The 24,376-nt window shown below is 54.2% G+C and overlaps 2 protein-coding genes across 20 annotated transcripts in view; both read left to right on the top strand.

Moving 5' to 3' along the window:
- The window catches only part of PLEKHM1 (pleckstrin homology and RUN domain containing M1), a 51,143-nt gene extending 30,135 nt beyond the window's left edge, over nt 1–21,008 (top strand). For 3 of the 8 annotated variants that reach the window (XM_082371808.1, XM_082371803.1, XM_082371804.1), the window contains 7 exons: nt 2,304–2,565; nt 5,906–6,829; nt 9,237–9,382; nt 12,596–12,789; nt 17,261–17,324; nt 17,854–18,011; nt 18,351–18,652. In XM_082371808.1, coding sequence (XP_082227934.1) covers nt 2,304–2,565; nt 5,906–6,829; nt 9,237–9,382; nt 12,596–12,789; nt 17,261–17,324; nt 17,854–18,011; nt 18,351–18,465 — 1,863 coding nt within the window. In that variant the 3' untranslated portion in view covers nt 18,466–18,652. Of the gene's footprint in view, nt 1–2,303; nt 2,566–5,905; nt 6,830–9,236; nt 9,383–12,541; nt 12,790–17,260; nt 17,325–17,853; nt 18,012–18,350; nt 18,653–18,773 lie in introns of those variants that run through there. The other 5 variants (XM_082371805.1, XM_082371807.1, XM_082371810.1 and 2 more) reach the window with 4 other exon arrangements.
- Nucleotides 21,009–22,730: 1,722 nt separating this feature from the next.
- Nucleotides 22,731–24,376, top strand: part of ARHGAP27 (Rho GTPase activating protein 27) — a 32,729-nt gene continuing 31,083 nt past the window's right edge. For 5 of the 12 annotated variants that reach the window (XR_014238403.1, XM_082371817.1, XM_082371816.1 and 2 more), the window contains exon 1: nt 23,796–23,933. The gene's annotated coding sequence lies outside the window, so the exon portion shown is untranslated. Of the gene's footprint in view, nt 22,862–22,900; nt 23,182–23,795; nt 23,965–24,005; nt 24,193–24,376 lie in introns of those variants that run through there. The other 7 variants (XM_082371821.1, XM_082371820.1, XM_082371815.1 and 4 more) reach the window with 7 other exon arrangements.

Below are 24,376 nucleotides of genomic sequence, written 5' to 3'. Positions count from 1 at the left end.
AAAAAAAAACATTATAACTTATATTTGTTTCCTAGGGCTTCTATAACAAAAGACCGTAAAATGGATGGCTTGAAACTACAGAAATGTATTACAGTAGTTCCCCTTTATCTGAGTGGATACGTTCCAAGACCCCCAGTGGATGCCTGAAACCATGGATAGTACCCAACCCTATATATAGTGTATTTTTTTCCTATACATACATACCAATGATAAAGTTTAATTTATAAATTAGGCACAGTAAAAGATTAACAACAATAACTAATAATAAAATAGAACAAGTATAACAGTATACGGTAATAAAAGTTATGTGAATGTGGCCTGCCCCCCCCAAAAAAATATCTTATTGTACAAATTTAATGCCTTTAAGCACTTATCACACGCTGTGGCCATAACTTTTGCGGTTTGAGGTGCGACAGCAAAGCTGGCACAAATTTCCTTTTCCTTCTTCACAGTCTCACAGATAGAAGATTCATAGATCTTAGCAACCTCAGAATATAATTTCTTTTACCGTAGATCTTAGCAACCTCAGAATATAATTTCTTTCTTTCCTTATTAAGTTGAGAACTTTCACCTTTTCACTTAAAGGAAGAGCTTTACAGCTTCTCTGGCAGATCCGAATTGCCAGCATCACTAGTCTTGTGCTTTGGGGCCATTATTAAGTAAAATAAGGGTTCCGTGAACACAAGCACTGTGATACCATGACAGGAGATCTGATAACCAAGAGGGCTACTAAGTGACTAATGGGTGGGATACACTGGACAAAGGGATGGTTCACTGCCCAGGCGGGATGGAGAAGGATGGTGCAAGATTTCATCACACGACTCAGAATGCGCGCAGTGTGAAACTTGCGAATTGTTTATTTCTGGAATTTTCCACTTAATATTTTTGGACCACAGTTGACTGTGGGTAACTGAAACCACAGAAAGTGAAGCCACAGATAAAGGGGAACTACTGTATCTGATGTTCTGAAGGCTAGAAGTCCAAATCCAAATGCAGGCAGGATTGGTTCCTTCTGGAGATTCTGAATAACAATCTGTTCCACGCCTTTCTCTTAACGTGTAGTGTCTCCAGCAATCTTGGGCATTCTCTGGCTTGTAGACGCATCATTCCAGGCCCTCCCTCCATCGTCACATGGTGGCCTCCCTCTGTGTCTCTGTCTTCGCGTGGTGTTCTCTCTCTGTGTGTCTTTTCTCCTTTTATAAGGACATCAGTCACGCTGGATGAAGGGCCCACCCTACTCCAGTATGACCTCATCTTAACTAACTGCATTTGCAGTAACCCTGTTTTCACATTCTGTCACCTAACGTCACGTTCTGAGGTACTGAGGGTTAGGATTTCAACATATCTTTTTTTGGGGGGCGGAACACAGTTCAACCCATAACACAAGAACAAAAGGACAAATAAACCAATTTAAAAATGGGTAAAGGATTTGAATAGACTTTTCTCCAAAGAAAATATACAAATGACCAATAAGCACATGGAAAGATGCTCAGTGTCATTCGATGTTAGAGAAATGCAAATCAAAACCGTAAGATTGCACTTCATATTACAGCCATACGGGATGGCTATAATCAAAAATACAGATAATAACAAATGATGGAGAGGTGGTGGAGAAATTGGAACCCTCATATGTTGCTGGTGGGAATGTAAAATGGTGCAGCCGCTTAGGAAAACAGTTTGGAAATTCTTCAAAAGTTAGACATAGTTATCATATGACCCATCAGTTCCACTCCTAGATATGTACCAAGGGAATAGAAGACGAGTGTCCACAGAAAAACTTTTATGTCAAGGTTCCCTGCAGCATTATTCATAATTGCCAAAAAGTGGAAACAACCCAAATGTCCATCAACTGACGAGTGGATATGCAAAATGTGGTACATCCATACGTTGGAATACTATTTGGTAATAAAAAGGAATGAAGTACTGATACATGCCACAACATAGATCAACCTTGAAAACATTATGCTAAGGAAAAGAAGCCAGTTGCAAAAGACCGCATGTTACAAGATTTCGTTTATGCATGTCCAAAATGGCCAAATCTCTGGAAACAGAAAGTAGGTTATTGGTTGCCTGGAACTGTAGGGGTTGAGCGGAAACAGAGAGTGACTGCTGATGAGTACGGGGTTTCCTTATGGAGCAGCGAAAATGTTCTAAACGTAGATTGTGGTGATGGTTGCACAACTCCATGAATACACGAAAACTGTTGAATTACATGCTTTTAATGCGTTGATTTTATGGTATGTGAATCATGTCTCAATAAAGATGTTTTTAAAAACAACCTGTTTTTACTTCTTTCCCAATAGAAAAGCACGAGCTGGATCTCAGAAGATGACTTCTACCGGCCTCCCCAGGAACAGCCCGCGGAGAGTCCTTCCCATGCTTCCGTGGCTTCTCCCAGAGGGACTCCAGAGCCAAGGCCTGGCCTCCTCTCGCAAGGACCAAGAAGAAGCTGTTCCATGGAGGCCTTAGACAAAGCTTGCGTGCCTTCCCCAGGAAGCAGGAGAAGCAAGGCCACCCCGACGCCAGAGCATAAGAACTTCAGGGTGGTGCATCGCAGGCAGATGGGTAGGCGACTCTGCAGGCTTCCGGGCACCGCACTGCACGTGGGCAGTGTCTTTCAGAAAGCAGTTCAAAAGTCCCCTTTTCCGTTACCAACTGGGTGGTGTCTTCTCCCAAGGAAAACCTCATCCCAAAATGTAATAAGGAGCACCCTTGCTGAGTAATTCGGGAAAGCATTTCAGGAAGAGTACTATATTTTCTCATAAAATCTTTTATTTATTTATTTATTCATTCATTCATTCATTCATTCATTCATTTATGGCTGCGTTGGGTCTTCGTTGCTGCGTGCAGGCTTCTCATTGCGGTGGCTTCTCTTGTTGCGGAGCCTGGGCTCTAGGCGCATGGGTTTCAGTAGTTATGGCTGACAGGCTCTAGAACGCAGGCTCAGTAGTTGTGGCACACAGGCTTAGTTGCTCCGCAGCATGTGGGATCTTCTCGGACCAGGGCTTGAACCCTTGTCCCCTGCATTAGCAGGCAGATTCTTAACCACTGCACCACCAAGGAAGCCCTTTTTATTTAATTTATTTATTTATTTATTTATTTATTTAGGGTGGGCCGGGTCTTAGGTGTGGCATGTGAACTCTTAGTTGCAGCATGGGGACACTTAGTTGTGGCACACAGACTCTTAGTTGCGGCATATGTGTGGGATCTAGTTCCCCTACCAGGGATCAAACCTGGGCCCCCTGTATTGGGAGTGCAGAGTCTTACCCACTGGACCACCAAGGAAGTCCCTCTCATAAAATGTTAATAAAGTAATGCTCAAAACTGCCTACAGAGTACATAAATACTGTTTCACATATTGAAATGGAAAATATCTTCCCTGAAACTCTCCTATAAATCTTATGATTATACATAAGATACATAAGATAATCTTATGAGTATACAGACATCGTGATTCTGTCTGTAGCCCAGAGCAAACCCCCGCCTCTTAAAGGCCCAGGTGTTTCAACTGCTCCTTCCCAAGGCCTTTCTCTTAGTTTATTTAACAGCTCTGATGGAGTTTATTAGATCTGCTGTTTGTTCAGTGTCCTCTATGTGCAGTTTACAGTGAGGCCACCTTGATCTCCACACCCTGTGAAATTCCAGAAAGCATTAAATAACCATAACCTAATTTTTCTGTAACCCTCCGAAACAAACAAACAAACACGTGTGCTCTAGAGTCAGTCTCTTTCTCTCCTCATTTCCTGTTTGCATTGACCCAGCGGAGAATTCTGGCCAGGTTCCTGGGGCCCTGGCTCTGGGAGTCTGGGCAGAGCCCTGGTCTCCATGCTGCCTCCTTTTAGGTTTTTCTTTCAGCCCATGTGATGGTTGCAACCGTACCAGAGAAGGTGTGTTATGCCTACATCATCAGGTATCCTGAAGGGTGGGAAGACCCTACACAATGGTTTGAAATCTCTAAGGCTAGTCTAGTCTGGGACAGAGACATGTTTGTCCTTTGGACCCCCTGGTTCAGGGGATGGCTGACCCCCAGGGAGCAGGGAGCATTGGGCTGTGTGTGGTACGTAGGCACGCACTCACTCACTCACTCAGCAGATACTTACTGAGCATCTGTGATGTGCCAGGCACTATTCTAGGTGCTGGGGACACAGCAGGAAACAAAGCAAAATCCTTATCTTCATGAGACTTATATTCTAGTGTGAGAGGCCGGAAATAAGCAAATAAACAAGTAAAAGTACAGTGTGGGCAGGTAATAATAATTTCTGTGGGGAATAGTAAATCGGAGAGGGAGGGAGGAAGGCACGAGACGATCTTTGTGTTTCGAGCGGGGAGAACATGTGCAAAGGCCCTGCGATGGGAATGTACTTGGTGTGTCCAGGAAAAGAACGGAGACCAGAGTAGCTGGAACAGAGGAGATGGGGAGGGGGGTGGTTAGAGATGAGGTCAGAGTGACAGAGGGTCTCGTGGGCCACAGAAAGGACATTGGCTTTTGCTCTGAGGGAGACAGCAGCCTTGCAGGGTTTGGGGCAGAGAGACGTGATCTGACTTATCTTTTAAAAGGGGGAGTCATACTGGCTTATTTGTTGAAGGGCTACAAGGGGACATAGACCAGTTAGGAGGCCACGGCCATAAGCCAGGCCAGGGATGACGGTGGATTGAACCCCTGAGGTAGTGGTGCAGGCGGTGTGAAGTGGAGGAAGATTCTGGATATGCCAAGAGGATTGGCTGATGGATTAGATGTGGGGTGTGAAAGAAAGAAAATCAAGGATAACTCCAAGGTTTTTAGTCCAAGTAGCTGGAAGGATGAAGTTTGTCATTTTATGAGATGAGGAACATCAGGAGAGAAGCGGGTTTGGAGTGGGAGAATCAGGAATTCATTTTTGGACATGTCAACTTTGAGAAGCCTATAGACATACACAGAGCAGTTGAAGATCAGAATCTAAAGTTCAAGGGCAAGGTCTAGGCTGGAGATAAAAACTGGGGAGTTGTTGGCATAAAACCCTGAGACCAGGGGAGATCAGCTAGGAAGCTGATGTCAGTAGAGAAGAGAATCCAGGGCTGAGCCCAGGGCCTCCAGCATCGAGAGGCCAGCGAGAGGAGGGGGAGCCTGGGAGACAGGAGGGGGCACAGTGACAGCCGAGAAGAGCCAAGGGAAGGGGGGCTCAGCTGTGTCCAGTGATGCTGATGGGCCAGACCAGATGGGGACCAAGGATTGGCCTTTGGACTTGGCGACAAGGAGGGCCTGGTAGCCTTCCCAAGGGCAGGTTCTGTGGAATGAGGGGACAGAAGGCTGCCTGGAGCAGAGTGAAGAAGGAGTGGGAGCAGGGGGACTGGAGACAGTTTCTGTAAAGGAGACAGAGACACAGGGTGGTAATTAGAGACGCGAGTGGAGTCAAGAGGTATTTTTAAAGCTGGGAGAAATAACAGCGTGTTTGTGGGCTGGTGGGAATGATCCAGTAGAGAAGGGAGGAAACAGCAGTGCAGGAGAGGGAGGGAGGATTGCTGGAGGGACGTCCTTGTCCTTGAGTAGGTGGGGGGTGGTGGGACCCCCTGCACAGATGCACAGATGGGAGGGTTGGCCTCAGACATAAGCATAGTCAGCTCATCCCTGGCGACGGGGCGGTCAGAGTGTGGGTGCAGATGCTGGAAGGGGGAGGGGTAGTGAGGGGCATGTGGAGGTGATTGTTTGAGTGCTTTTATTCTCTCGGTGAAATTGAAGAACAAGGTCAACAGCTGGGGTGAGGATGGAATGAAGGCTCTCAAAAAATGTTCCCATCTGGCCCATGGCGGGCCTGTGTTCTCCTGGTGGTCACGTCGTCTGCACCCAGGGCAGGACTCAGGCCCCGGAGGTTCTCCTGGGTGTTGAAGGGTCAGGCCCGTCGTCTAAAGCACCTCTTTCTGCCTCCAGGGCTGTCTAACCCATTCCGGGGGCTCCTGAAGCTGGGCACGGTGGAGCGGCGGGGGGCCATGGGCATCTGGAAGGAACTCTTCTGCGAGCTCTCCCCGCTGGAGCTGCGCCTCTACCTGAGCGGCGAGGAGCGCACCTGCGTGGAGAACTGCTCACTGCTGCGCTGTGAGTCCGTGGGGCCGGCCCACAGCGACGGCCGCTTCGAGCTGGTCTTCTCGGGCAAGAAGCTGACCCTGCGCTCCTCGTCCCGGGATGAAGCCGAGGACTGGCTGGACCGTGTGCGCGAGGCGCTGCAGAAGTGCCGGCGGCCCCAGCAGGAGGAGGAGTGGGTGACCATCCAGTACCCAGACCAGCCCGAGGACCCTCCAGAGGCCCCCCAGGGTGGCCGCCCCTCCCACCCGGACCTGCTCTCGGAGCCTGAAACCCCGCAGGGCCCGCAGTTTGACTGGTCTTCTTCCCAGGTTCCCGAGCCCGATGCTATTAAAGAATCCCTTCTGTACCTGTACACAGACCGGACCTGGATGCCCTATATCTTCTCCCTGTCCTTGGAGTCTCTGAAGTGCTTCCGCGTGAGAAACAATGAGAAGATGTTAAGTGACAGCCATGGAGTCGAGACCATCCGAGATATCCTGCCGGACACGAGCCTTGGGGGCCCATCCTTCTTCAAAATCATCACGGCCAAGGCCATCCTGAAGCTGCAGGCCGGGAACGCTGAGGAGGCCGCCCTGTGGAGGGACCTGGTGCGCAAGGTCCTGGCGTCCTACCTAGAGACGGCTGAGGAGGCAGTGACACTCGGTGGGAGTCTGGATGAAAACTGTCAGGAGGTGCTGAAGTTCGCCACGCGGGAGCACGGCTTCCTGCTGCAGTACCTGGTGGCCGTCCCCACGGAGAAAGGCCTCGACTCCCAGGGCTGCTTCTGTGCAGGTGCCTCGCTGTCCCGCCACCCTCAGCCTGCTAGCCTCGCTCTGCCCGCCGTGGGCTTCCTACTCTAGGCCCTGCACCCCTTCCTGCTCCCCACGAGTGCCCCCATCCTGCCCCGGGGAAGTTGCAGCAAATGAGGCTGTTCCATGATCACATTGTATTCTTTTGGAGCAGGGGCATGGTACCCTTCCAAAAAATTTTTGCATGCTTTTGCAAGTGGACACATTTTTTTTTTTTAATTACAAAAATGGGCTCGTACTACTCAGAGCTGTCCAACAGAACTTTCTGTGATGATGAAAATGTTCTAGATCTGTGCTGTCCAGTGCGGTCGCTACAAGCCACATGTGCCTACTGAGTACTTAAAATGTGGCTTCCTAGTGTGGAAGGAACTGAATTTTCAATTTGCTTTAATGTAAATATATTTAAATGTAAATGGGCACCTGTGGCTCGTGGCCACTGTTTTAGACAGCGCAGCTGTAACTATTGTTCTGCAACTTGGCTTTTTTCTACTTAGGAATATATTATGCATATTCTTCTAAGTCAGTACATCTGCTTTGTCATTAGCATCATCAAATCCTGTGCTGGGCACTGGGCCAGATGCTTTATTTGGATTGTCTTGTTTAATCCTCACAACAACCCTGTAGGGATTTGTCTCTATTTATAACTGAGGAAACTGAGTCACAGGGCTGGTAAGTACCTGTCCCACGTTCATACGGCGAGTGATGGTGGAGCCCGCAGAGGACTTGATGGTCCCAGAACCTGTGCTCTTTTCCAGGTCCTCACAGGGCCTCTCCACTCCCTTGCTTTCAAGGCTTCGTGATCTGCTGCTGCTCACGTTCCATTTCTTGCTCTTCTCCCCAACCCAGACACCCACATCCATCACCCTGGGCCCTCCGGGTGAACTGTGAGGAGGTGGCCTTGCTGCAGAGTGTGCCAGAGGGAGGCTTGCGGCTGCAGAGTGTGCCAGAGGGAGGCTTGCGGCTGCAGAGTGTGCCAGAGGGAGGCTTGCGGCTGCACGTGGTCTAGGAGCTGTCCCATCGTGGGGGAGGAGCCTGTGGGACTGGAGGGGAAAGCCTGCTTCAGGCATCTAGAAGGGAGTGGTCTGCTGCTGGTGCCCCTGGAGGATGGAGAAGCTAAGCAGAGCAGCGCTTCCTGCAGAAACTATCTTCAAGCTGCTGCTCACCCCTCGCCCCCCACCTGCCAGACCCTAACACTCACACTTTGCCCTTCAGCACGTGGGTGCCAGTCTCAGGGAGGAGGCCAGGCCTCCGGGGCTGGGAGGAGGGCTCCCTCGCTGGGGATGTGGATGCTGGTGGGTGGCTCTCCCCACGCCTGCCACCCGCCAGCCTGCCGGCCAGACTGAAACTGGGGAGCTCGGGCCTCCTTTCTGCCTGCGAGCACAGCTGGGTGGCCGGGCAGACACCAACCTCTGACATCTGGCCTTGTATTTCATAGTTTACAGGGCACTTTCAAAACTCCATTTAAACTTTGCAATAACCCTACAGAATAGCAAGTAGTAGGGAACTGGAACCTTGCAAAACTTGGGTGAAGGTCAGGATGAGACAGCTAGCGTGCAGAAGAACCGGTCCTTCTAGTTCCCAGGAGGCGGAAGGGACTCCTTCCCTGGCCCTGTAGGAGGCAGGGCCTGTGCTCAGGATTCGAGCCAGGCCTTTGCTGTGCCCTGGGCGCACCCCACTCCCGGTCCCCCCACCTTCCCGCCCCACTGTGGAGGGCCCTCCAGCAGAGGGACTGAAGCTGGCCCTGAACCACTGTCCCGAGGTTATCAGGCAGCTGTGGCTTCCAGCTGGCACCAGGCCATGTCCAGACAGCCCTGCCTCTGGCTGGCTTCCCCACCCACTCCCTGTGGCCAGCCCCATGTCCCCAGCCCCTGCCCTGCTTGCCGAGACCCTGACTCCGTGGCTTCCATTTCTGGGCCGCCGTGGAGGGGTGGACCTAGAGGAGGCTGGCATTGTTGTGCAAGCAGTGAAGAGAGGCAGCTGGGCATAAGAGAATGAGGGCTGTACACCAGCCCCACCCAAATCTGACTCCAGCTGTGCCACTCAATCGTTGTGTGACTGGGCAGGTTTCCTGACCTCTCTGTGCATCAGCTTCTTCAGCTGTGAAATGCCGCTGATAATTCTTAACAGTGTTTTGTCGTAAAGATTAATTGATAGGGTTGATTCTGACTGGTGGGAATATGAGCGGTGGTCGTAAAGATTAATTAATAGGGTTGATTCTGACTGGTGGGAATATGAGCGGTGGTGGTTTTCATCTTCGTACTCTCCTTTTTAATCTTTCTATGGATACTTTCCTTAGATAGGGGGCCCTTTCTGCCTTGGCCGCTTCCGTGTTGTTCAGGAGCTGACTCCATCCCCACCGCTGCTCACCCTCTCACTGTTCTTCTCCCCAGGCTGCTCCCGGCAGATCGGCTTCTCGTTTGTACGGCCCAAGCTCTGTGCCTTCTCTGGCCTCTATTACTGTGACATCTGCCATCAAGACGATGCCTCAGTGATCCCGGCCAGGATCATCCACAACTGGGACCTCACCAAGCGCCCGGTAAGTCTGGAGCCCAGCCTGCCGTGGCCACACAGGGCTGCCGAGTGACAGAGGAGGGGTCGCTCCTCTTTGTGGCTGCTGTTCATATGTTTGGGGGAGTTTGGCTCTAGGGAAGCCCGGGTCACTAGTTCAGGCCCCATGATGTGGGGGAGTTGACCAAGAAAGTAACTGGGTGCTGGTCTCCAGCCCCTGGACAGAGCTCTGTCAGTGCCTACCTTTGTCCTCAGGTGGGAATCTGAGGATGGTTTGCTGCAGCTCCCCATGGATACAGATAAAACTGTTTAAAGCACCAACAACTAGATACGTAGATGGAAATGATAGACAGGATAGATTAGATATAGATGGCTGGGTGGATGGGTTAGGTGGGTAGATGCGTGCATGGATGGATGGGTAGATCGGTGGATAGATGTGGATGAGTGGATGGAAGGATGAGTGGGTTGATGGATGGGTGGGTAGGTGGATGAATGGGCTAGCCAGCTGGCTGCACTTCCCCTGGGAGCATTTTTCCGTGCATTTTTTTTTTTTTACATATGCATCTACTTTTTTTTTTTTCTCACCGTTGAAAATCATCTTTATTCGGTTGTTTAGCCTTTCTTCCCCACCCCCAAGAATACAAGCTCCTGCATCTACTTTTTATAAAGTTTGGGATCATACTGGACTCATACTGCTTTATAACATGCTTTGTTTAGTTAGTATTACATCTTGGGTACTTTTTTATGTTCACCAAATGCTTCTGCATAAGATGTATTCTATGATCTTTCAGATTTTCCTCTTCTTCAGCTGAGCTTACCCACTTACATAGCTGTGTTACCATGAACAAACTATTTAACTTCAGTTTCCTCGTCTGTAAAGGGGGATTAATAACAGCGTCTGTCCCCAGGCTGTGTGAGGACTAAAAGAGACAGTACCCACCAGTCACTTAGATGGTGCCTTACATTAGTGCCCTGAGGCCTCACCTTCTGCCCCTAATTTGCTTGAGGGTCTGCCTCAAGGAGTGCAAACTTGGCTTTCTTCCAAAGGCACAGATTTCTGCTAAGACAAGACACAGAAACACCGGGAAGAGGTTGGTTGCTTCTCTCAAGACCCAGGCCTGCCGGCCGTGCCGCCTCACTGTGTGGAGGTGTCTTCACGTGTCCCCATCAGAGTCCAGGGAACATGATTCTCAGGGCCTGTACCACCCTGACCTCCACCCCCCTGGGGGTGAGAACCTCCCAAAGACATTAGCTTCACTTTGGCTTTTTTATTGGTTACCTCATCCCCACCCCTGCCCTCAATGTTAAGTATTTAACTAACTACATGGAGAAAATTAAACCTCAAGATCACCACAAATGCAAAGAACCCTCTGGCCATAAAACACCCTCACTATTTACAGCACCCAGATACCTCTGTTGAGCCATCTTCTTTTCACTCCTGTAATTTTGGTGCCACTTCCTCTTTCCAACTGGAGAATTATAACACTTCCCTTAGTGTGCCTGAGGTCAGGAAATATCCAGCTCTCTCAAAGATCCCGGGCCTGGGAAGGACACGAAAATTCACACTAGAAAGTGGCTGATTGGCGGGTTAGGGGCCCTTTGTCCACTGTTACCACTCTGGCTGACCCACTTGTGCGAGGTCCGGCTGGCACTACTTGGCAGGATGTCAGCCCAGGCCTGGGGCTTCTCTCTTTGTCTGTCTCCTCCACACCCACGGGGGAGGAACAGTCCCTGGGGAGCTCGAAGCCCATGCCTGTCGGCAGCACTTGGCAGTTTTCGGTGCGCATTCCTGTGTGGTATTTCATCTGAGCCTCCCCGGAAGCCTGGGACTGAGTTGTCGGAAGGGCTGGGGAACAGCAGTTTGACCTGAGTCACGGACTCACCAGGCTTTTGCCCGTGGGCTGCCTATTGGCTGGGGGCTGGTTCCTCAGGGCTCTGGGAAGTGGGAAAAGATGGAGTTGTCAGCTGCTGGGGGATGCGAGAGATGCTGGTGAAGCTGGTGGAGCAGCCCCCAGCCTAACAGTCTCCTGAGGGCCCTATTACATCCCCCTGAGCCAGGGGACAGACACCTGGACCACACAGGCACTCACAGAGTCTGATGGCAGCTCCCCTTTACTGAGGATATGCTTACATGGATTTTCTTTTCATCTAAGCTCAAAATTATCCCATGCGGTAGGTGGGAGGTAGGTTTTATTTTCCCCATTTTACAGATGAGGAAACTGAGTCACAGAGAGGTTAAGTAAGTTTCATAAGGCCATACAGCTGGGAAGGGGTGAACCAGGAGCCAAAGCCCGACTCGTAAGCGCTGCAGGGTGGTTGACGGTGGAGAACATCTCAGCTCCTCCATCCTTATCACGGCAAGGAGGAGACTGCAGGGGAGAGGGGCTTCTCTTCAGCACGTGAGGCAGCCAAGTGTGCAGAGACAACACCTCGGTTTAGACCTGGGCTCTGCTTTCTTCTGGTGGCTTGGGTAAGCCACTTTAGCTTCTCTGAGTCTCAGTTTCCTCATGTGTAAAATGGGGATGATGACACCTTCCCTTTTGGGTTGTTGTGAGGATGTGGTCGAGGTCCTTAGCCCAGTGTCTGGCAAATAGTAGGTGCTCAGTAGTTGGCTTTGGCATCAGGGTCAGGGCTGCGGGTAGAACCTTCAAAGTCCTATCACGTGGGAGAGGCCCAGACTGATCACTCAAATCCACATGGAGACTTGGGGGGCCCTGGTTGGTGCTGCTGGCAGGGGTGGAGGGAGCTCAGGAAACCTCTAGTTAAGCTGTGTCTGATCCGTAGCTTCCTGTGGTTGGAGCCTGACTCAGACCTGTCACCTGGTTCCTGAGTCGGCCCGGGGTATTGCCTGTTTCCCTTCGGCAGGAAAATGGGGGCAGGGACGACAGGAAATAGTGGGAAGGATCTGTGAGGCCCAGGAGGAGAGGCGCGTTGACCGGAGCAGCCCCTCCTCCGTCCCAGCACTGCCAGGAGGGGCAGCAGCTGGTGTCAAGGGGGAAGAGTGGGTTTGGAAGTCAGATAGACTGGGTTCACATCATGACTTGTACGAGCCGTGGACCTTGGCCAAGTCACTTCCTCTCTCCGAACCTCAGTTTCCTCATCCGTAAAATGAAGAAGGTACCACTTCCCTCGGCAGGTGGTTGGAGGGGTGAGCGAGTGAGTAGGTAACACAGTGCCTGGCCCTCAGGTGCTCACCAAACGGCCCTCCTGTCTCACCCTCGCTGCCTGGTGGTGTCCCCAGGTCTGCAGGCAGGCCCTGAAGTTCCTGACGCAGATCCGGGCCCAGCCCCTCATCAACCTGCAGCTGGTGAACGCGTCTCTGTACGAGCACGTGGAGCGGATGCACCTCATCGGTAGGAGCCGGGAACAGCTGAAGCTCCTGGGGGATTACCTGGGCCTGTGCCGAAGCGGAGCCCTGAAGGAGTTGAGCAAGAGGTGAGCACCCTCGGCATGCATGGACACACACACACACACACACACACACACACACACACACACACACACACAAAATACACATACACACACAGGGTCAGTGCAAAAGCAGCTTCTTGGGAGAAATGCCAGGGCTGGGAGGAGAACTCCTTCCCTTTGCGTTTAGGAGTGGCTTTTATTTGTGCGTGTATTTGTTCATTCATTCGTTTGACAAATATTTACTGAGAACGTGCTCAGGGTCCATCACTGGGCTTGGGGCATGGGCCCCAGCGCTGAGCAAGGTGGACCTGGGTCCTGCCCTCTGGAAGGCATGGCAGGTGAGTAAGGCAGCAGTTACCACCAAGAGTGAGGGCTGGAGGAGAGAGTAGGACGCCCTGGAAGTCCTACTAGAGGGGCAGGGGATCTAACCCAGACTGGAGGAGGGCGGAGTGGGGAAGGCTTCCTGGAGGAACTGACATCCAGGGTGAGACCTGCCAAATGAGTGGGAAAGCGAGGAGACACAGGAAAGACTGTTCCAGATAGAAGGAGTGATGTGCTCAGGCTGTGAGTGAAAGCCCCATGCGTGGAAAGAACAGGGAGAACTTTCGGGGGAGTGAGGAGGGAAGTAGGGATGTGGTGAGAGGAGGCTGGAGAGGTAAGAAGGGCTGTGTCGCCCTGGCTCCTCTGGTTCCCACTCGCCATTCACCCCATGGCGGCTTTGCTTTGCTGCTGTGGCAACATCCGTCCCCAAATCCTCGCCGGAGGACAGGGTTGCATGGGACCCTTAGGATGCCCTTCAAGAAGCTTCTTGGTACCCGGGGCCTGAGGGGGGCCTTCAGTGCTCAGTCGGGGGTGAGGGGTGACACCTTCTGTGGGGCTGTGCTATCCTGGGGCCCTAGGAGGGCAGACCTCAGGTGGATGAGCTGGTGCTTGCTGCCCAGTTGGGCTTCGTTGCTGGGTTTCTGAGGTCTTGGAGCAGCTCACAAGCCCCTCCACTTTCCCCCTGCAGCCACTCTTCCCGACAGGGCTGGCACAGAGACCGCCTGTCTGACGGGCTCGCCTGCTCAGTCCTGGTCCCCGTGCTCCCAGAGCCGCTCCCGCTCGGCTCCTCAGGGCCAGGGCGGCGCAGGGAGAGACTGCTGCGGGGAGCCCTCTCCTAGGCAGGGAGCAGAGGCTGGCCCCTCACAGGCTCCCAGAGCAGCCGGCTGAGCCCTGGTCTCCCCCGCAGGGCCCGGAAGAGCAGAAAGCCCTTTGGGGGCCACCATGAGGGACCTAGAAGGCTGCTTCTGGGGAGGCTATTTCTGTCTCCATCATCAGCTGAGTGCCTGGGTCCCTACTCACTCCCATCCTTTCTGAGATTCCAGGGCCCAGGGCTCCAGAGTCTGCCCTCCTGCCCCCCTGTCCAGGGTGGTAAAAGCTCAGGTCAGGTGGGACCCTGTCACCCTCCCCAGTCCAGGGTTCTCTGCAGACCTGAGAAGACCAGGTGCCTGTAGGGTGCGTCCTGGGTGCTGGCCTCATTCACCCATCCCTGCCGTGCTGAGAGTGTTTGGTCAGCAGCCTTACTGGCCTGTCCGGGCTGCCCTGCCTGGGCACTGGGGACAGTCCTGCCTCTTTCTCTCTGGCCCTGCTGTTCCCATCCTTGGGCGGCAGCACTGCACACGGTGCTCCCAGCCTTTGAGAAAGCAAGGCCAGGCCTGTGGAAGTCCCATTTCAGAAGCAGCGTGGGGCGGGGGAAAGAGTTCAGGAGCAGCCTCCGCCTGGCCCCAGATCCGCTGTGTGACTCAGGGAAGTTGCTTCACTTCTCTGAGCTTCAGCTTTCTTGTCTGTAAAATGGGCCAGTGATCCCTGTGTTGACGTGGCCTACCAGAGTTGTGGTGAGGGCCACATGAGGGGCTCAATGTCTGGGGTGGGACAGGGACAGGTGCACAGATGGCCCTGGGTCAGGGCGGTCTGTGCCATGAAGAAGGAAGGAAGGGCCAGGGGAGCTCCCGGAGGAGGTGGCATCAGCTGAGGGTTTGTGAAGTTCGTTTCTTTTGTTCTTTTAAAAAGAAAAAGTGCTTTTCTTTTTCTTCTTTACAAAGATAGTATTCAAATAGTATGAAAGAGAGTCAAGCAGAAAGTTGGGATCCCCCTTCTCTAGTCTGGCCACCATCAGTTCTGTTAGATGCTCCAGACCCAACTTGGTCCTCACACAGGAGAACGGAGTTGCCACAACACAAACGGCATCACGTACGTAGTGAACTGGGGTTCAGCAAAAGAAGCAGAGGAGAAAGCGGAAGGGAGGGCCCGCTTTCCTGGCTAAGGGAACCCACGGCAAGGAGGCGGGGCAGGAGCATGGCTCGCCAGGGCCTTCGGGGGGCTCAGGGCAGTCAGGTGGTGGGTCAGGGGCCAGACCTCGAAGGTCCCCTGTGCCACAGCAAAGGCGTCGGGATTTCATTCTGCTGGCAGTGGGGAGCTGTTGAGGGGTTTTGAGCAAGGGACGGTCACGTTCAGTCAGGAGTTTAGGAAAGACCAGTTTAGCAGCAGTGGGGCGTGGGTGCTGGTGTAGGAATTGGCCCAGGAGGTGAGGAGGCCTGGACTGAGTCGGCCAGAGTGAAGGGTGAGAGGACGGGAAGGGCTGAGGAGAAACAGGCAGGTTTTGGATGTGGGATCCCCTTTCCCTCAGGGGGCTGCCCTGGCGAAGGGGACTCCTCCCTGACTTCATCTACCCCAACAGTTGTACGGCCTCACTTGAGGGTGTGACAGACCCAGGGTAGGTGGCTCGTAGGGAAGGCCCTGGGCCTAGCTGGCCCCCTGGGCTTCCACGACTACGGGCAGAGGGCAGACGACAGAGAGGACTCTCCATCCAAATCAGCCCCACCCTTCCTGCCGGCTCAGGAACAGCCTGTGCACCCCGCACCCCCTGCATTTTCCTGGTGATAAACGGCAGCGTCCTGTTCCCAGAAAGCTGGAAGTTTACTGGGGAGACCAGCATGTTGAGCTGAGCGGACAGTGGCCGCATCCTCACCCCGCGCAGCACAGCCTGGCCTGCCTGCCTGCCTGGTGGAACTTGCCGTCTTGGCCCCGGGTGGGGTCCCCCCTGGACCACAACTGAGGCCATGGGGTGGGCAAAGCCAAGCACCCACTCCAGATGCCGTGGGGCCTGGCACCTTCCTGCCCCCAGATGTCCAGAGCATCCTGGGGCAGGTTCCCACGCTTCCTCAGACTGGGAGAATTCTCCCCCCAACCCCAGTACCAACACGGACACACAGCAAGGTCAGACAAGTTTTTGTACCAGGGGAATTTCTGCAGGTGTTTCCTCTCCATCTCTCAGGATGTGACCCTTGGGATCTGTGCCATTGGTGAGGTGGAAACTAGAGCTGGGTTGGCAGCTGAGCCCTCATCCTCTGCCTCCCCCACCCCCCGCCCTCCCCCACCTCTGAAATGGGATCTGCTGCACTCAGGACATGTCTCAGCTCCTCTCCCATAGCACTGAAACCAGAGGCTTGAATGTCTGTTCCTCCACTAGACCAGGGGCTACAGGAAGGCAGAGGCCACGTCCTGTGCATTTCTGTCCCCAGCCCTGTCCCTGGCATGTAATGGTGGCAATAATGACAACAGCTAACACCTACAGGCATTCACTGGGTGGAAAGGATGCAGGCTCTGGAGCCAGACTCCTGCGTTCGTTCACACTCCAGCTCCGCCGCTTACTAGCTGTGTGACCACAGGCAAGTTATTTAACCTCTCTGGGCCTCCATTTCCTCTTGCAAAATGGGGGTTATAATACTGTCAACCTCACAGGAGTCTTGTGAGAATTAAGTGAGTTAATATATATAAAGCTCTTAGTCTCGTTCCCGGTACCAAGCGTTAGCTTTCCTCATCATCCTCATCATTATTATTTTTTAAACAGATGTTTATTTTTTTATATCTTCAAATTAAAATTTTTGCAGCTTTATTGAGTATAACTGACAAAATTGTAAGACATTTAAAGTGTATGTTGTGATGATTTGACATATGATTACATTGTGAAAGGATTCCTCCCATCTGGTTAATTAACATATCCATCATCCTCACATATTTTATATATTTTTATGTATATACATGGTGTGTGTGAGTGTGTGTGTCTGAGAGAGAGAGACAGAGACAGAGACAGAGAGAATATTTGAGTTCTACTCTTAGCAAATTTCAATTATACAGTGCAGTGTTATCAACTGAGGTTAATAATTATTCATTGTTTACTATGTATGAGGCACTGTGCCAGATGCTTTAAATAAATTATTTCATCCTCAGAACAGCTCTCTGTTTCAGGTGAGGAAACCTGAGGTTCAGAGAGGTTAAGTAACTTGCCCAAGGTCCCAACAGCTTGTCACCTGGAAGCCCAGATCCCAAGCCCAGGCGGCTGACTGCTCCGCCCAGGTGGGAGCTGTTTATGCCTGGTCAGCAGCGCTGAGGGAATGAAACCAAACCCAGGTTGGCCCGGGTTCCTTCTAAGGAATCTCTTGTGTTTTCTTTGAAGACTCAACCACAGGAATTATCTCTTGGAGTCTCCTCACAAGTACAGTGTCGCGGACCTCCAGCAGGTGAGAATGCCACCCCCCAGACCTCTCTAGAAGGACCTTATTCCTGGAGAAATCAGAAAGGGAGATGATGGGGTGGGGGAGAGTGCCTGCAGTCTACTGAGGCCAGACGGCCGTCTTCAGCTTTTTGGTAGCTCGGAACGGGTGTCCCGCCGTCCACACTTCCTGGGCAGTGGCTGAGCCCCCAGCGCCCCTGGGACAAGCAGGCACTGCAGCAAAGCCCAGGATCACAGGGCTCAGCCCCTTCCCTGCGTCTGGACTCCTCCCCGGCAGGGAGGACAGAGGGAGGGGTGAGGGTTTGGGACGTTCCTTTCCTCAAGGGAGGGTACAGTGGATTCCTCCGTGCGCAAGGGCTGCACATGCTCAGTCTGATTCTGGGAGGTTTTCTCGCCCAAGTGGAAGGAAACTCCTCTTGGGGTAGGAGTTCTTCAGGCAGGGTGCCAGGAGCAGCAGCAGACCACGTCTTGCAGACGGCCTCAGGCTCGGCACAGCTGCTTAAGAGGCCCCGGCGGCCCGGGCTTGCCCTCCACAGATCGCGGACGGGGTGTATGAAGGATTCCTCAAGTCCCTGATCGAATTTGCCTCCCAGCACGTCTACCACTGCGACCTGTGCACCCAGCGCGGCTTCATCTGCCAGATCTGCCACCACCATGACATCATCTTCCCCTTTGAGTTTGACACCACAGTCAGGTATGCGGACCCTCAGCCAGCCACCCCGCCCCACCCCCATTCCCACCCGGCCCCCCGGAGTCCCCGGGCGGCAGGCCCGGTGCCCAGGGAGGGGGACCAGACGAGCCCTCACAGGACTCCCTGCCTCCACCGAGCCATCCATGTTTCTGGAGAAGAGGTGGCTGCTGCCTCTTTGGGTTGCGGTGGGAGGACCTCAGTTTTGTCCTTTATGAGCAGGTGGAGGAGGAACTGGATGAGTTTCTGGCCTGGAGTGTTGGCACAGGCCGGGCATAAAGCGGGCACCTGGTGGGTGGTACCTGCCACTGCCTCTGCCCCTGTAACAATTGTTCTTGTCCCCAGTTATTGCTCATTATCAGAGGCCTCTAAATGGAAAAATTCATCCACCAAACCTCCATTCCAACCCATGTGGGAGTGGAAAACTGAACTGGTGGGAGCATTCATTCATTTTCAGTAGGTGTCCCCGGACCCGGATTTGACCTCTGAACAGACCTGGGGCTGAGTTCTTTAAACTGCGGAGTGTTTGAAACATAGGCAAGAAATCGTTCTGTGAGTCTCAGCAGTATTTATAAAAAGGGAAATAGAATAGAGAGTATGAGCGTGGGTTGCGGGGCTTAGGGGTAAGCACTGTGGCGAGAACCTTTTGTCCCGGAACAGAGAGGCAGTGCCATGTGCCATGGGTGGCAGGCCCCCGTCAGGAACACTGACCAGCCTCGAGCCCTGGGAGGCCCATCGGTCCCAGCAGTGCTTGCTGCTTTCTCCCAGGTGTGGCGAATGCAAGACCGTCTTCCACCAGAGCTGTCAGGCCGTGATGAAGAAGGGCTGCCCCCGCTGTGCCCGCCGGCGCAAGTACCAGGAACAGAGCACTCTCGCCTAACCCCATTTCCTGTCCCCACCGGGGACCCGGGGCTCAGCCATCCCAGCTGGGTTGGCCATCAGCCTGGGTCACGCTTTCAAGGTGTCACAGATGTCTCCCTTGTCAGGAAGACTCTCGGATGTGATCAGAGCATGAGCCTATGAGAGGGAGCCTTGGGAGCTCTTGATGACACCTCCTGCCCCCCACCCACCTGCTCCAGGAGGCCGGGACACCAGCAGATGCCCCTGTCTGAGGATGCGGGAGGAGAGGGGCTTTGCACTAATTGGCCCGGATCCCCTCACTGACACACCATCTCCATTAGGGCTGTTCAAACACTGTGGAAATAAGACTTGGGAAGCATTTTCAATTCCACATTCCTGATTAAAAGGCCTAGTTTTTTTAAGGTGGGTTTTTTCCCTTCATATTTCAACAGAAAATATTTTTTTATTCTTGACCCTCCACAAGTCACCCAAGAAATCCAGGCACTCTCACCCTGAGCAAATGTGCAGGAACTGCTCAGGCCAGGCCTGTAGGCGGGTGGCAGCTGGGTGGACAGGCCCCCTAGGACAGAGCCTGACAGCTGGCGGGTGCCTTTCCTTCCCCGTCACCGAGCGCTCGCTGCCGACAGCTCCTGTACAACGTGCCAAACCCCCGGGCGGCCAGGCAGGCTCAGTCCTGAGGACCGTGTGTTTCCTCTCCCTCTCCTCTCTGCTCCCCGCCCCCTCCTCACCTGAAAAGCCCATCACTTCCTCCATGTCAGAGCCCCTGGCTCTCCCATAGCCTGGGATCTTGGTCCCGCAGGAGGAGGGGAGTGACTCGGAACCAGCACTGTCAGCACTTTGAGCCTTCCTTGGTCCAGGGAAGGGTCGCCATCTAGCCCACCCCTCAGCCCCCCGCCCTCCTCACTCCTACCACTGACAAGCAGCCAGCCGGGCGGGGGACTGCTGCAGACGCAGGAATGCATCCCTGCCTGACTGACCCCCACCGGGACAGAGGTAGGCTGGGTCCCCACTGTGGAACAGTGACCCTCGTCCTTCCACGAAGAGTGTCAGCCCTGCTGCTGAGATGTGCAGGGACACGCAGGAGAAGCCACCCTCGTGGAAGGATGCTCAGCCTCAGTTTACAAAGCCATGAGAGTTCACAAAGCTTTGCTGGACTGGCCCAGGAGGGGCGCTGCCGAGAGACTGGAAAATTTCACTGGAGCACAATTGCCTTTTGAAGGGGTCTTGGGGTGGAGCCTGGAATTGTTTTCAAAGTGATATTTAGACCCTTGGGGTTGGGGGGTGAAATCTGGGCATGATTTCTCTGTTGCCTCCCCCCCCACCTCTCCTGGATCCAGCAGGCCCCCCTCAGCCCTGGGGTCTTCTGGCCATCCTATCTGCACTTAGCTTGGATTGGGGGCCTTAGGTGGAGATCCGCCTTCACTGTCAAGATACGAACCTACTCCCACCTCTCCCTTGGGCTGATTTGGCTGCTGAGTCACCTGCCCGGCCCTGTGGAGCTGGATAAATTGTGCAATAGAATCGAGGAGGTGGTAGGTGGATGGGGGAGGGGGCTGTCACACAGCTTCCCTATCCCCATCACGGAAGATGGTGCACACCTGTGCCCAGCGCACCAAAGAAAGTGGATCCTTACCCCCATCCCCACCCCCCATAGCCAGCATTAATGCTCCACCACAAACACAGCCTGATCAGAGCCGTAAGTGGTCCAGATCCCTGAGTGAGCCTGGGGTGGGCAGCGCCGCGTGAGCCCAGCCCTGTTTCCTCAGGCCTGTGAGTATATTCTGTATTCCAGAGGGTCCCTAGGAGGCAGCAGGAGTGAGGCCCTGGAGGAGCTCACTTTGGTCTGGCGGGGCCTGGCACGCCCCACTCCCCGCCCTCCCTGAGATCAGTAGCCTTAGAGCTGCCCCTCCCCCATACCAAAAAGCTGCTGATGCTTTCGGATGAGTTGACTTTTAACCCCCTCACCTCCAATGGGAAGCTGATGTGAACCTCGGTAGTGCCCACACTATTTTTAAAATTTCATTTTATGCAATAAACTTTCTAGTGAGGGGCCCTGGCCCTGAGAAGTGCTTTGCAATGTACCGAAGGAACTGCTGCGTGTGATTTTTGAATGATTTTGCAGTAAAGACCTGATCTTTCTAATCTGTGGTCTGGTTTCTGAATTTTTTTTTTTTTTAAGTAAGTAATGCGGTTATATAATTATTTATTTAGGCCGTGCCACCTGGCATGCAGGATCTTAGTTCCCCAGACCAGGGATCAAACCCAGGTCCCCTGCAGTGGAAGCGCAGAGTTTTAACCACTGGACCGCCAGGGAAGTCCCTGGTTTCTGAATCTTAATGCTGCCGCTGACTGGGGGAGACCACAGGCCCTCAGTTACCATCTGATAGCCGCCCCTGCTCTCTTGTCAGTCAAACCCTAGGCAACGGAGGGCAGGAGGAGAGTGGTTATTGGTAAACATTTGCAAGCAGGGGGCTTGTGTGCCAGGACTGGGCATGGAGAAGAGGGGAAGTAATTCTTCAGTCTACCCCCCCACCCTTGCCTCTCCTCGGAGTCAGCCCCCCTCCCCCACCGTGGGATAGGATTTCAGGGCCTTTGGGGAGGTTTACTTAACATACACTCATATAACTAATGAAGCTAATGCCTGAAATCCCACCGTGATGGCTTCTTTCCTGTTCCTTAAATGTCAAAGCACGGACTCCTGACACTGGAACACGTGAAACCATTTCCCACAGGGTTATCCAAGGCAAGAGAAGGGGCTCAGGAAGGAAAGGTTCGTGAGCAGGGCCCGATTCAGGGCTCATGGTTTTAGGGCTCAACATAGCCTTTACTTGGCTGCCAACTTTCCTCTGAAGTGCCAGAAGTCCCAGGGGTGGGGGGCGCCTGCAGGGGGAAGCCCGCCACTGCCCCTTGTAAAGACAGAAGAAGGAAACAGACTAATTCCCAGGGAAATCAGGTTGCAGGAAAATGGGGCTGAAAGATTCAGGTCTGCGGTTTCCTGTCCTTGAAGATGCCTCTCAGCCTTCGAGGGACCACTCACTCTCCGCCCATTGCATGAGCCCCAGCTTCGCTCAAGGGCAGGTAGTGGTGGGCTCCGAGGAAACCTGAGGGACCTGGTGCGAGGGCTAGAGGAGGCAGGCCCAGAGGAGGGCCAGGAGCACATGACCTGTGTGCTACCTTTGGACTCAATCCTCCATCCTTAGCAAGGTGTTTCTGAGAACACTTGTGTCTCCCTTCCCCCTCCTGCCTAAAGAAGGATTGGGGGGGGAGTGTTTGGAGACCTCAATTCAACCCCAAAGAGGAGGACAGCTCACCTCATAATAAAATTAGTGGTAATAACTAATCTAATGTGTGTTCTTAGAATATGATCATAACAATACATTTGCTTAGTGCATCTCATTTAATCTTCACAACAATCCTATGAAGTAGGTGTTATTATGCCCAGTTTACAGGAAAGAAAACTGAGATGCAGAGATAAGGTGAGCATCTTGAGTTCAAGCCCCAGGAGCCTGCTCTGAGCTTATCCTAGGGACAGATTGGAGGAGGCCCTCCTCCCCCACAAGGATCAAGGCAAGGCGGTGGGGGAAAGGGTTGGAGTAGAGCAGTGGAGGGAAATCTGGCCAGAAGTTGGTGAGAAGGCCTCCTCCCCTCTCATCCCACCATCCTGGTTCTGCTGCCTCCACCTCCGGGAGACCGCCAGGTGTGGCCCAGGATCCCGGGAGGTGCAGGGGAAGGGGTGGCGCCTCTGCTCCTCGGGCGCTGGCCCGTCCCAGAGGGGACAGGAAGCCAGGACACCGGGGATTGTCTCTCGGAGCCGCAACCCCAGTCCGGGAGGAAGTTCTGCCGGGTGCTCTCCGCCGGTGCCTCCCTCGCTATATTGTTGAACAGGAAACAGGGCAGCGTGGGAGCAGGGCGGTGGAGGAGGGAGCGCCGGACGCCGAGCCCCCGCGCGGCTGCCAGAACAAGTGGAGGCAAGGCCAGCGATCGGACACCCCGAGGTGCCAGGGCAGGGCCGGACTGGGCGGGGGTGCTGATCTGGGGCGGGGAGGGGAACCGCAGGTGGCGGGTCCTCACCCGGGAGCATCGCGCGCCAGCCCCTTCGCACTGCGCTGGAGCCTGAGCTGCGCGGGCTCGGAAGGAGGGCCGCGCGGGACGGATCTTCCCCTCCCCCGGGAGGAGGTGGGAGGCGAAGGGCTGCCCTCCGTCCCGGGGCAGGAGGGGCGCAGGCCCAGGCCCCCAGCTTCGACCCAGGCGTTGGCGCCCCTGTGGCTCTTGTCTGTCTCCCGGGCAGTGGACGCAGTGCACCTCCTGGTGATGGGTCCGTCCTCGCGCTCCAGGGATCCTCCCCGCTCCCCCATCCCTTCCGTTCTCTTCGCTCCCCCAGGGTCGGGGAAGGAGCCGAGGGTTGGGTCCCCTCCCCACCCAGCCAGTGACCCTGAGCTCCGGGGAGCGTCCCTACGGTGGGAACCCCGCTCCAAGTTTTTCCAGGCCCGGACGAGTTGCGTTCGGAAAGAGCCTGGGGAGGACGTAGATGGGACCGGAGCGGGTAGTGCCTGCAATCCGTACAGTTCAGGATGCAAATGGCCTTGCTCGGATTGGGAACGCCCCGGCAAGACTGCAAGCCTGGGTCGAGCAGTCCCTAAGCAGCGCGCCCGCGGGACGCAGAGGCTCGCGGACAACGAAATCTCGCGCGTAGGGGTGGGGCGGGGCAGGGTCGGGACCTACCCTCCCTTGGATCCGCTCGCGACCCTCCAGCGCCCCTTCGGTCGCAGCCCTCCCTGCCCCTGCCCCTCCCTCAGGCTTTCTCCTGCCCCGGGCCCCGCCCCCAAAGTCCCCACCGACCCAGCCAGACTTCTTCAGGCTCCTCCTCGCCCCTCCCAGACACAGCCGCTTTGGGAACTGAAGGCAGCCCTCTCCTTCTTTGCTCTCCTTGCCAGCTCCTGCTCCCCGAGGTCTCTCCAGCCTAGCTCTTTGAAGCCCCGCCCAAGGAGATGGCAGGGACCTAACCTGCATACATCCGCCGGCTCCGCCCAGCCAGCCCATGGGCTCCGTGAGGTCAGCCCTGCCGACGTGAGTGAGCGCGGGGGTCCAGCGGAAGGTGGTGAGAAGGGGTGTCCCCCTCTAGGGTTTGGTGGCTTAGCTCCCGTCAGCTCAAGGACCCCGCCTCCAGGGTCCAGTGTGCTTAGTGACTCAGTTTACACCCCTTCCCCATCCTGGAAAGCTTCAGAAAGAGGAGGAGCGCTAGACCAGACCAGACCTTGTGCCTTGGATCCCTCAGACTCAGCAAGAGGCCGAGCTCCCAGCTGCTGGTCCCAGGTCACCTTTGTGGGTCAGTAGGTGTGGTCGATGTAAAGGCTTGGAGGGACCAGCCACACAGGCAGGCTTACAACTGGGCTCTGACTCCCTCCCCCAACATACCAAGGGCCAGACTGAGCTGGCGTGGAGGGGGGCGTGTTGTGGTGATCACTCCAGGAGAGCTTTGGGGGCCCCTGGGTACACCGCACGGGTAGTCA

This window comes from Balaenoptera borealis (genome assembly GCF_965194805.1).
Source record: "Balaenoptera borealis genome assembly, chromosome: 20".
In the NCBI taxonomy this organism is placed as follows: domain Eukaryota; kingdom Metazoa; phylum Chordata; class Mammalia; order Artiodactyla; family Balaenopteridae; genus Balaenoptera; species Balaenoptera borealis.
This window is presented reverse-complemented; position numbering and strand designations above follow the sequence as displayed.